Source organism: Mesoplodon bidens, assembly GCF_964165515.1.
Source record: "Mesoplodon bidens genome assembly, chromosome: 11".
Classification (NCBI taxonomy): domain Eukaryota; kingdom Metazoa; phylum Chordata; class Mammalia; order Artiodactyla; family Ziphiidae; genus Mesoplodon; species Mesoplodon bidens.
The window spans coordinates 82,472,323-82,484,548 of record NC_138167.1 but is presented as its reverse complement, the minus strand read 5'-3'; the positions used below and the strand labels follow the sequence as shown (position 1 = coordinate 82,484,548).

General features: G+C 45.0%; 1 protein-coding gene across 2 annotated transcripts in view; it reads left to right on the top strand.

Moving 5' to 3' along the window:
• The window catches only part of ELK3 (ETS transcription factor ELK3), a 70,970-nt gene that overhangs the window by 21,476 nt on the left and 37,268 nt on the right, over positions 1 to 12,226 (top strand). For both annotated transcript variants that reach the window (XM_081250183.1, XM_081250184.1), the window contains exon 2: positions 9,766 to 9,974. In XM_081250183.1, the coding sequence (XP_081106309.1) occupies positions 9,768 to 9,974 (207 nt within the window). In that variant the 5' untranslated portion in view covers positions 9,766 to 9,767. The remainder of the gene's footprint in view (positions 1 to 9,765; positions 9,975 to 12,226) is intronic.

The window sequence follows — 12,226 nt, the reverse complement described above, 5'->3', positions numbered from 1 at the left end:
ATCTTCTCTGTCCTGTGCTTTGTACTTACTGTTGGAGGCAACCTGACTTAGCACAAGGATGGTGACTGCATTTTACTGTTCTCACCCTGTTTCACGAGCGTTGGCCCTGTTTCTGCTCCCGAGGAGGGTGTTCAGCTCCCCACCCCCACCCCCAGTGGAAGTCTGCCTGGCTTTAGCTAGTTGGTGTGCCCAGAGCATTGGTGGCTGGTACCCTTGCCCCGAGGGAGATGCCAAGGCTGTGATGGGGCCACGTGGCCTGACGGCTCTCATATGGGCCGAGAGGTGCACCAGCGATGATGAGTCAGTATCTACAGTCTATAGCATCCTTCCCTTTGAACCTCCATCCAGAAATTAAAGGATGAATCAATGATACTATTTGCATTCTTTAAAAACAAGGAGTTGAAAACACAGAACGAGGGTGGAAAGTAACCACTCAGAGTCTGCCTAAGTGTCCCTCCCGCTCTGTGCCAGTGGACAAGCTCTACACTTGGGCCACCTCCACCATGACCAGCCCAGGGAATGGACCCAGGCGGGTTCCATCTTCATAAGCAGTGTTGTCATGGCTATCCCTTGGCTTGTCGTTTTAGAACACTTCTCTTTCTTCTTTCTGACCCAGCAGTTCTCATCTACTTGACTCCCTTCCCCGCTCCAGGGGCACAAGATAGATGGGGACAGACCTAGCTCCAAGGGAAGTGTGAGCACTCAAGGGCCATCTTTGCTGGAGTCACAACAACTCGGAGGCCTCAGGCTAAGCATTTTAAACCAGTGTTTCTTAAGCTGAAGGCAGTAAATAGGTACTCAGGGATCTGAGTTTTCTGCCAGAATTTTTTTTTAATCTGTTCTTTCATTTTTTAAAAAATTGAAGTATAGTTGATTAACAATGTTGTGTTAGTTTCAGGTGTACAGCAAAGTGATTCAGTTATATATATATATATATATGTTCTTTTTCAGATTCTTTCCCATTGTAGGTTATTACAAGATATATTTTTTAACATCTTTATTGGTGTGTAATTGCTTTACAGTGGTGTGTTTCTGCTGTACAACAAAGTGAATCAGCTATACATATACATATGTCCCCATATCCCCTCCATCTTGCATCTCCCTCCCACCCTCCCTATCCCACCCCTCTAGGTGGTCACAAAGCACCGAGCTGATCTCCCTGTGCTATGCGGCTGCTTCCCACTAGCTATCTATTTTACACTTGGTAGTGTATATATGTCCATGCCACTCTCTCACTTCGTCCCAGCTTACCCTTCCCCCTCCCCGTGTCCTGAAATACATTCTCTACGTCTGCGTCTTTATTCCTGTCCTGCCCCTAGGTTCTTCAGAACCTTTTTTTTAGATTCCATATATATGTGTTAGCATACGGTATTTGTTTTTCTCTTTCTGACTTACTTCACTCGGTATGATAGACTCTACGTCCATCCACCTCACTACAAATAACTCAATTTCATTTCTTTTTATGGCTGAATAATATTCCATTGTATATATGTGCCACATCTTCTTTATCCATTCATTTGTTGATGGACACTTAGATGGCTTCCATGTCCTGGCTATTGTAAATATAACTGCAATGAACATTGGGGTACATGACTCCTTTTGAATTATGGTTTTCTCAGGGTATATGCCCAGTAGTGGGATTGCTGGGTTGTATGGTGGTTCTATCTTTAGTTTTTTAAGGAACCTCCTTACTGTTCTTCATAGTGGTGGTATCAACTTACATATTACATGATATTGAATATAGTTCCCTGTGCTATACAGTAGGTCTTTGTTATTTATGTTTTATATATAGTAGTGTGTATCTGTTAATGTTCTTTCACTTTTTTGTTTTGTTTTTTTTGAATTTTATTTTATTTTTTTATACAGCAAGTTCTTATTAGTCATCAGTTTTATACACATCAGTGTATACATGTCAATCCCAATCGCCAATTCATCACACCACCACCCTACCACTGCTTTCCCCCTTGGTGTCCATACGTTTGTTCTCTACATCTGTGTCTCAATTTCTGCCCTGCAAACCGGTTCATCTGTACCATTTTTCTAGGTTCCACATATATGTGTTAATATACGATATTTGTTTTTCTCTTTCTCACTAACTTCACTCTGTATGACAGTCTCTAGATTTATCCACAGCTCTACAAATGACCCAATTTTGTTCCTTTTTATGGCTGAGTAATATTCCATTGTATATATATACCACATCTTCTTTACCCATTCATCTGTCGATGGGCATTTAGGTTGCTTCCATGACCTGGCTATTGTAAATAGTGCTGCAGTGAACATTGGGGTGCATGTGTCTTTTTTTTTTTAAAGGTGTTGGGGGTAGGAGTTTATTAATTAATTTATTTTGGCTGTGTTGGGTCTTCGTTTCTGTGTGTGGGCTTTCTCTAGTTGTGGCAAGCGGGGGCCACTCTTCACCACGGTGCGCGGGCCTCTCACTCTTGCAGCCTCTCTTGTTGCGGAGCACAGGCTCCAGACGCGCAGGCTCAGTAGTTGTGGCTCACAGGCCGAGTTGCTCTGTGGCATGTGGGATCCTCCCAGACCAGGGCTCGAACCCATGTCCCCTGCATTAGCAGGCAGATTCTCAGCCACTGCGCCAGGGAAGCCCCTGCATGTGTCTTTTTGAATTATGGTTTTCTCAGGGTATATGCCTAGTAGTGGGATTGCTGGTTGTATGGTAATTCTATTTTTAGTGTTTTAAGGAACCTCCATACTGTTCTCCATAATGGCTGTATCAATTTACATATTACAAGATATTGAATATAGTTCCCTGTGCTATACAGTAGGTCTTTGTTATTTATCTATTTTATATATAGTAGTGTATATCTGTTAATGTTCTTTCATTTTTTGATGATAATCTTTAAAAAAAACCTCACATAAACGTATTCCAGGTCACCTTATAAACAATGGTCACCAAATAGCTGAAGATTCTCCCTGGATTTCAATGCTTGTATTGGAGTCGTTGTCTAATGAACAAAGAACCAAGGTGGATACAGTAGCTAAATGATGCCTTTGAGCTAGGTGAAGGCCAAATGTCCTCACAATGTGTTCTATGCAGAGGTTTCCCTGTTGCTTAAAAAATAATAGTAAACATTTGAATAACACTTATTATGTACCAGGTGTAGTTCAAGTGCATTCTTAGTAACTCATGTAATCCTTGCAACCACCCTGTAAAGGAAATACTTTTATTATCATCATCCCCATTTTCCTTATGGGGATATTGAGGCACAGAAGGGTTAAGTAACTTACCCAAAGTCCCACAGGCAGACAGGACTGGTACTTGCATTTGAACCCAGAGAGTCTGGCTCTGAATCTGTTTTACCCATTATGTACCCTTCCAAGTAGACAGAAGTGGTTCACCCTCTCGCTTGCTGCAAGCTGTAGAAAATAATTGTGCTTCCATGAAAAACTGCATTATCTAGTCTCTAGAGAAAAACCCCTTTGGATGATGTGATTCTGGCTTTATGGAAGCTATTTTACAATCCTGTTAATTATAGATAACTGATAGCAAAATAATTATTGTCTATAGATATGCAAATTCTATTCTATCTTATAGTGTTCAGCTGATTCCTCTCTCACCCCATTTGTGCATTCATTTCAATATTCCTAATTTATAAATGCCTTTATTATTCAGATTCTTTTTTGAACTCGTTAGAACATCTGCCAAGTTCCTGCTTGACTAATGAGTGAAATAAAATCTTTAACATGTCTTCATTTTATATCTGTAGGAGAGCCATGATTTCACCCATTTTGAAAATTATTTTTTAACAAAGTTATTTCTTAACTCTTAGTTTCTCAGTGAGGCCTTCCATGACCTTCTGCTCATACACCCCAGGCTCCCCACACCCTTATCCTGCTCTGGTTGCATTTCCCCATAACACTATTCTTCCAACATACTATGTATTTTAATAGTCATATGTTTGTTGTTTATGGCCTGTCTTCTCCCTTTGGAATGTAAGCTCCATGAGGACAGAGGTCTTCATCTCCTTTGTTCTCTGATGTGTCCCAAATACCCAGAGGGTGTCTTGGCATAAAATGTACACTCAAAAAAATTTTGAAAAAAGTGGAGAGAGAATTGGGTCTCTCTCCTCTTTGTAGGGTATAATCATATAAACACATCTTACTCAAAATAACTTACATTGCCATAACCTTTTTGTTGGTTGCCTTTCAACAAAGCATCATGTGTCATATACAAAATTAATTGTTAATTTGAATAGGGTGGGAGCAGTCTATTTTATTTGTGAATTTCATGTGGCTGTATAAGAACTATAAACCTTGAGGTGTTTATATCCATTTTTCTTCTTTATATTGAAGGGAGACTATAATAAAAAATTTAGTGAAAAAGATTTGTCAACATGGGAACATAATACACATACCTCTTGCTCCTTTAAAAGGATGTGTGTGTATTATTCAGATTTGACAAACTGTTTCAAATGATCTAACTGTGCTCCACAGCAGCAAGATCTAGGCTATAAATTACAAAGGAAAAGGAACAGTTGGGGCAAATAGCAGGTAGCTTTGTTCTCTGGAGAGGCCTGGATGAGGGCTTGCCAGCTGCTGTGACTTTGGTCTTGGGTTAGTTCCAACAGAAGTGGTGAGAGAGAGACCATCCACGGCAGGCGGTGGGATTGAGGGTGCAGTCAGCGGGGTACAGAAAGTATCTAACGCGGAAGGACACCTCTTCCTGTAAGAGCAGTGACGCTTTCGAAGTGGATCCTCCTAAATGTAAAAGTGCAGAGTTTGCTTTTGCATTAAGAATGGCATTACAAGTGCTATAGAATTTAAAGAATCAGTCAATAAAAAAAATTAAAAATAAAAAAAAGAATAGAATCATGTGCTTTCCATGAAATTAAAAATAATTTTAAAATCATCAGTTGATGGTCTTGCAGCTATCATATAATTTCATGAGATTTTAAGGTTTCAAAGGATCATGTGTTCATATTGAAAATTAAATTTTATCAACTCTAAAAAAAAAAAAGAATGGCATTATGATACCTGATAAAATTTCATCCATTCAAAGTAAGATCTGGGGGGAAAAAAGCAGCATTTTCTAGGTAGCCAAAAATTTGATTGGGGAATTTTTTTTTGATTAATAGCATTTCTTTTATGTATTCTATGTATTTTAAGTGGAGATTTGTGGGAAATCGGCTCAGTGAGGCTAGGCTGATGAAACATTTTAACTTAAAGCAGACCCCGGTTTGTATAATAATATATCAAACATAAATCTCAAGTATCAACACTTTCTTGAACTTTTTATTTAATAAGAGCCACAGGATGTTGTCTGAATTACACACATTCCTTACAATGGCAGCCATATAACTTGGACTTGATTGTACCCACATGTTGAGATATAGGACTTTATTAAGGATTCTAGGCATCAAGGAATTAATTTTTTTAAAAAAACACTTAATTTTTCTTTCTGGTGAGAGAAATCTTCATTTGGATGAATTTGCTAATATGTGTTGGTGGTTACGGGGGAGACTATTCCCCAGTCACGATGTTAGACTCTCTTTCTTTGCCAGCGTCTGGGAGGGGGCAAAGTTTGTAGCTGGCAGAGGTGTGTCACAGAACGTGAAGCATGATTGTATGTGAAGACAACTGTGTAAATGATGAAACTTAATCATAGTTAAAATAAGTTAAGGTGGGAACTAAAATCAAAGAAACAGTGAGTACCCTTGATGGCTGGAACCACAGCGGTGACGTCAGCTGGTGACCCCTCCCCCGTCTGCCCTCCTGTTTCCCTCCCTCCCCGTGTCCCCACTCCCCACGTACACTCGCCCATTTCCATCACACCACTGGCTCCGGCCAGAGAGGATGGGGGCATCCAGAGCCGCCCTGGGGGCCCACTGTCTCCCAGAATGACTTCTGCCGAGTGTAGAAGGGGATGACAGATGTTTGTAGATGCAGTACGCTCACAGGGAATTTTTTTTTTTTTTTTTTTTTTTTGCTGTGTGCGGGCCTCTCACTGTTGTGGCCTCTCCCGTTGCCGAGCGCAGGCTCCGGACATGCAGGCCCAGTGGCCATGGCTCACGGGCCCAGCCGCTCCGCGGCATGTGGGATCTTCCTGGACCTGGGCACGAACCCGTGTCCCCTGCATCGGCAGGTGGACTCTCAACCGCTGGGCCACCACGGAAACCCACAAGGAAACATTTTTGAGACTCATCTCTGAGTAATGTGTGGCTGGATTTCTAACAGTAAAGATTTGTGTGACTGCACACCCATTGAAACTGGTGGACCCACCAGGGTGGAGGAGTGGCCGAAGAGCTGGCAAAGGAGAAGGAGGCCCTCAGCACCGGGCTTGACGTGCTTTAGGCAGAGGTGGCTTGAGGCCTTAGTCACCTCCAGTGCAGCCCTGTTACTCACATCTGCCCTCTAAGGGATCCTCCCATCCGCAGCCGTAGCCTGGCTCTGACACCTTGGTGTGGGAGAGTAAGGGGGCGAAGGGGTTGTTCCTCAGCCCACCCAGCCTCATCAAAGCTCTGAGTTTGTCGGGGCGGCTCTGTGATTCCTAGTTCTCAGCGTGTGCCTCCCCTCAGCCCGGTTCATTTATTCCAGAAACCTGGGAGGGCCCTCATGAGGGGGTCCACATCCCCACCATTTGCTCCTCTGCCTTTCCACTTTCTACTCTTTTATGTCTCCCTTTTCTTTCCCTCTTTCCTCCTTCTGCGTTTGCCGTAGGCTGTGGCCATAGCACCCATGGTCATTTTTGTGGCCCACTCGTGACCCTCTGAGTAAAGGTGTGATCAGGCAATCCCCCTACCTAGCATGCTTTCTCGTGTCTAGACACACCTCATGATTGTGAATGTAAGTTTACAGTGTAAAGATATTGCACCCCAGCAAAGAGAGAATTATTTTAGACCAAGATGTTGGGCACTGTAATTGTCAACTCTTGCTACAATGGTGCCGCATAACAAACAGCCCCGGGAGTCACTGGCAAACAGCAGTATTTATTTTCCTCATTGGTTAACCTCAGGGATGCTGCTTCAGACTGTGTGTTGTGGGACTTAGCTCCAGGCTTTGGGTTGAGCTCAGGTTGGCTCCGCATGCCTTTCATTTTTGGGCAGCAGCTTCACGGCAGTAACAGGAGCACAAGAGGAAAAGTGCAAACATGGGACGCCTCTTAGACCTCAGCTGAGAATTGGCACATTGTCATTTCTACTCATCCTTCTGTTGGCTAAATCAAATCACGTGGCCAAGCCCAAATTTCAGTGGGATGGGAAGAAAGTACTCCACCCGCTCTGGGGCACTGCTTCATGGTCACTTGAAAGGGAGAAGGGATGAAGAACGGAGAACATTTATCCAGTCTGCCATACAGGTCCTCATCATTTATGTCCGAGGCACATGGCTCTGATACACGGGCTTGGAATGCCAAGGAAAGGGATTCCAGGAAGCACAAGAAGCTCCGAGGAGTCCTGGTTGGTAGAAGCACTAAGTGTAAAACAGATGGAGGTGTTTACGTTGTCCTCCCCGTCCCATCTGGAACAGGATGGCTCATGTCAATTAAAGGTGGGGGAGGTGCAGGTGGCTGACCACTATCCTACCTGGCATCTGAGCCACAGACCCAGAAATCCTTTCTGTCCAGACCTCTAAACCCACTGGCCGCTTTCTGCCCTTGAAAATTGTAAAGATATTTGAAAGCTTACTGTCTGAAGTGTTTGGCCGAGAACACACCAAAGAGTTTGAGACAACTGTTAACAATTCTTAGTGCCAATGATGAGAAGAAAGTTGTGGCTCGTCCTCAAGTAATTGGAAGCTCATATTAGGAGTTGGAGCTGGCAGGCTGCTGCGGATGCGCCACCGCCGTTGCGCTTACAAGACTCATGAGATGCAAAGGCGGTTTTGATCTAACAATGAAATGACTTACTGTCTTACAGACTGAGTGGCCATTGTGGTGAAGATTGATTTCTGTAGAGAATACCTCCTTTAAAGAGCCATAAATAAAGTACCCTGTGGGTGTTTGAAGAACATTCCTAATCTGCTTCCCTTTAACTGAGAAACCCACGTTGCTCAGGGAACAATAAAATGTATTCTTTTGGCGAAACATGTGAAAGGAAATAAGGAAATGAATACTTACTGGAGGGCTAGGTATGTTCACATCCATCCCTGTGTGGAAAGGAAGAAAAATGATTTGTCAGTCTGAACGCTGCCCCTTTAAGAGAAATGCAGGAGAGGTGTGGAGTTGACAAAAATATTGGTACAAATAACACCCCCTAAGGCTGTTATTCTGGCTTCCGGGTGTCCCAGAGTCGTGCATCTTTCTCACTGCTCCCTTGTTCCCTTCACCCTGGCTACCTCCTGGGGCTTCAGAGTTTCCTCCTTGCATAGTAGGGGATGATCCCAAGTTCTCTCTGGCTTTGTCCCCACCTCACAACTGGCCTTTGAAGCTTCCATCTGTGCCAGAAGACAATTTTCCACCCTCTGGTCATCCCTGGCTCCCTCAGCCCAGCACCAGGATCTTACCCCCATTTCTCCCAGATCAAAACCCAGGGCACTTCACGTGTCCAATCATGACAGTCGATCTGCGGTGAAGCTTTTGAGGCCAGCCCAACTGCTTCTTCTTTCCTGATGTACGAATGTTGATAAGACAAACGGTTGTTATTACTGTTGTTGTTGTTATTATTTTTAGAATCAGTACCCACTGCCATGAAAGTCCTCAGATGTCTGAAGTTGGTAACTGCCTGGGAGAGTGGGGAAAAATTTCCTCAAGAAGGTCCCGTATAAACTGGGTCATGATGGATGAGTAGGAGTTCACCAGGCTCCAAAGCTAGAGAACAGCATTTTAGGCAGAAGGAACAGCACCTACAAAGTCCACACTTTCCTCTCACAGTGGAGAAAAAAATGCTTTTCCCATGTCTGTGCTTGTGACAGATGGGGCTTTTATCTGCCACATGACAAGTGCCTGGGAAAGAGAACGACTCTTCAAGTGGCAGTGACCCATTCCTCAGGTCTATAAACATGTATCAGTCAGGCGCATGCTACACTCAGGCATTGGGCTGGGTTATCAGACTGGTGGGAATACAAAGAGTAATCCAACAAAGTCCCTTCCTCATGAAGCTCCCCGTGTGGTCACACTGATGGAAATACCCCAGGCCCCACGTAAATGCACTTATCACGGGGTCCAGCGTTTCACACAAATAATGGCCTAGAGGCTGAGCAGCAAAGGAGTTGATAGGATGGGCGGGAACATGTTAATCATCGTGGACATTAACAGTGATTAACATGGGGGATAGTTTGTATGAGGACTGATTCTAGGAATGGGCAGTTCATTAATCATTTTTTCACGTTATTCTCAATGCAACCCCGTTACCTGCCGGGATGTGTGTGGCAAATACAAAGGTCACAGGGCTTCCCTGTATTTCTGAATTGTGGCTCTTTACAAAAACGCAGCCAGGGGCTTCCCTGGTGGCGCAGTGGTTAGGAGTCCGCCTGCCGATGCAGGGGACACGGGTTCGTGCCCCGGTCCGGGAAGATCCCACATGCCGCGGAGCGGCTGGGCCCGTGAGCCCTGGCCGCTGGGCCTGCGCGTCCGGAGCCTGTGCTCCGCAACGGGAGAGGCCACAGCAGTGAGAGGCCCGCGTACCGCAAAAAAAAAAAAAAAAAAATGCAGCCAGAAGGCACCTGATTCAGAGTGGCCTGTTGGGATGGAAATGAAAGCAACTTTTGATTAGGCTCACTGGGGGCAGGGGGAGGTGCTGAGGTGCCCGCTCTGAGCCCCCGATCCCCCCAGACCTGGCACCTGCACTGACGCGGCCCCTCCCTCCTCAGGTATGGAGAGTGCAATCACGCTGTGGCAGTTCCTGTTGCAGTTGCTGCTGGACCAGAAACATGAGCACCTGATCTGCTGGACCTCCAACGATGGTGAATTCAAGCTCCTCAAAGCAGAAGAAGTGGCCAAGCTGTGGGGACTCCGGAAAAACAAAACAAACATGAACTACGACAAGCTGAGCAGAGCCTTGCGATACTACTATGACAAGGTAAGCCTTTGCCCTTACGGGAGGCTGTCACGGGGCGGGAGCCACCTTCACAATCTATCCATGCAAGTGGAAAGTAGGGAAATAGAGGCAATTTATGTGGGTTTTGTTGCTGTTGTTTTATAAGAAAAACTATGCTGTAGGGATTTTTTTTTTCTGGAAGCCCTTAAAGTGTTATCGTGGGTCAAATCTTGTTCCCTCTGCACTTTCTTCTGTGTCACTGCAGGATTTTACTAATAACAACAGAAATTAGATGCGGGAAGGTTCTGGGGCCTCCCTCGTGGGTAGTTCTTGAGTGACAGAATGAATGTGACAATCTAGAAAGTCTGTCCGGTTTGTGATTCACTCAGACAGGCTTTGCAGGAGTCCGGGGGATGGCACCTGGCACAGTTTATTTAACATTTGGGCCCCTGCTATCCTCACGTATAAAATGGGGCTCATAATAGCGTGGGTTCAGGATTGCCGAGAAAAACTAAACAAGCCAACACACGTTAACCACTTAGAACAGTGCTTGGTGCCTGGGGATCGTGACTTCGTGGGAAACTTCCCTAATTAAAAGAAAAACCATTCTCATTTTTAAGTCACAGAAACAAGTCAGAGTGCTTTGTTAATGATAACACAGCATAGTTTCCAAAGCCAGGACTGTTGGGGTGAGTCGTAATGCATTTCTGGGAAAGCAGTTGATGTGCCTGGTAGGGCAAAATTAGTGCCCTTAGGGGTAATCATTTCAGGCCTGTAATTGTTGACCATTTCTGTGTTGATCTGTTGTTGCTGAATATTTAGCCTCATAGACATAAAGATTTGGAGTCCTAATAAGGATAAGCTTTTGTTCTGGTTTTACTCTTCTTGGTGAAAGGTGAATTAAAAACGGATTTAAATATTAGTTCCTGATCTGTGTTTGGTGCTTTCCTCCTGCCAACCTCTTTGGAATTCAAGACACATTGCACATTGCACATTGCAGGAAGTGGGAGCATCATTAATTATAGTGTTCCTTTGTATGATCTGTAACTGCATATGATTGTCATTGAAGTGTTAAAGGTGCTTCTCTTTAATGTAGCAGTTAATTAATGCTGGCTTAATGCAGCGTCTTACCAAGATGTAAAAGCACTTCTCACAAGTTGCACTGTCTGAAAGCCTTGCAGATGGTTTATTGCTTTGCATTTTTCCCCCCAGGTTCTAAGTTACACAATGAGAATTGGGGCCCTCTGAGGGAAAACAGTCATCTTGCTGGCTGGCAAGGTGCCTAAGAGCATGGCTTTGAGACTGACCAAAAAAAAAAAAGGAATTTTATTGTTTTAAATCAAGGTGTCACAGAAAAGAAATTTGGCATCTGTGACTCGGTTTCACCTTTTCACGTGGCCCAGGCATTGGGGCTGAGGACTGTGTATCTTCAGCACACAGAGGGATCATGGGCTGGAGATGACTCCCCAAAAGATGGGCAAAGCTGTGCTGTTCAGACTACATCTGATCTCCCTCGGGCAGATCTTGAAAATCTCGAGGGAAAGCAGTTTCAGAGCCTTCAATCACCCACCATGTCTTGGTACTTTCTGTGTCTAAGGGACTGTGCCAAGCACTCCCTACCCCTGGTCTCCTTTAAAGTATCACAGCCCCCGAGACAGTCCTGCTGGCCTCTCCTCCTTTTACAGATAAGAACGTAGGGCCGTTTGATGGAAACCTTGCCCAAGCTCCTGCAGCCAGGAAGTGGTAAAGCCAGGATGCCCACATTCCTGGCCAGAAGGCCTGCGCCCTGCCTTTTGTGCTGTTCATTTCCTTTGCCTCTGAATACCTGAGTTCCGGGTAGGCAGTCAGGCATTACAAAGGGTATCGCAACCTTAGAAATTTGTATTGACTGTGAAGCCCCAGGTCCAAGTGGCCAGTGTGGCCTGCTCACCCCAGGTGTCCCTTTCCTCCTCTGCTGGGGCTGAGCTAAGGTCCGGCCACGTGACCGTCGTGCAGCCAGCTGGCCCTGACAGTGAGGGCGGGAGTGGTTCTTGTCCAGGATGTCGTGCAGGCTTGGCCACCAGGAGAAGACGCCCATCGTCCTTCCTTGGAAACGTGTCCACCGTACGCACGCACTTACACACGGCCGTTTGAATCTTTCTCATGAAACCTTGTCAAGTGATGAGTAAGAGTGGTCATTAGACGCCGAATGTAGTTGCACGTGAGAAGAAGAGGAGGGAGGAGAGGGGGAGGAGGATGAAGGAGAAGAGAGGAGTCGGGCGAGAGCGAGGGGAGAGGGCGGGCAGAAAGCGGGG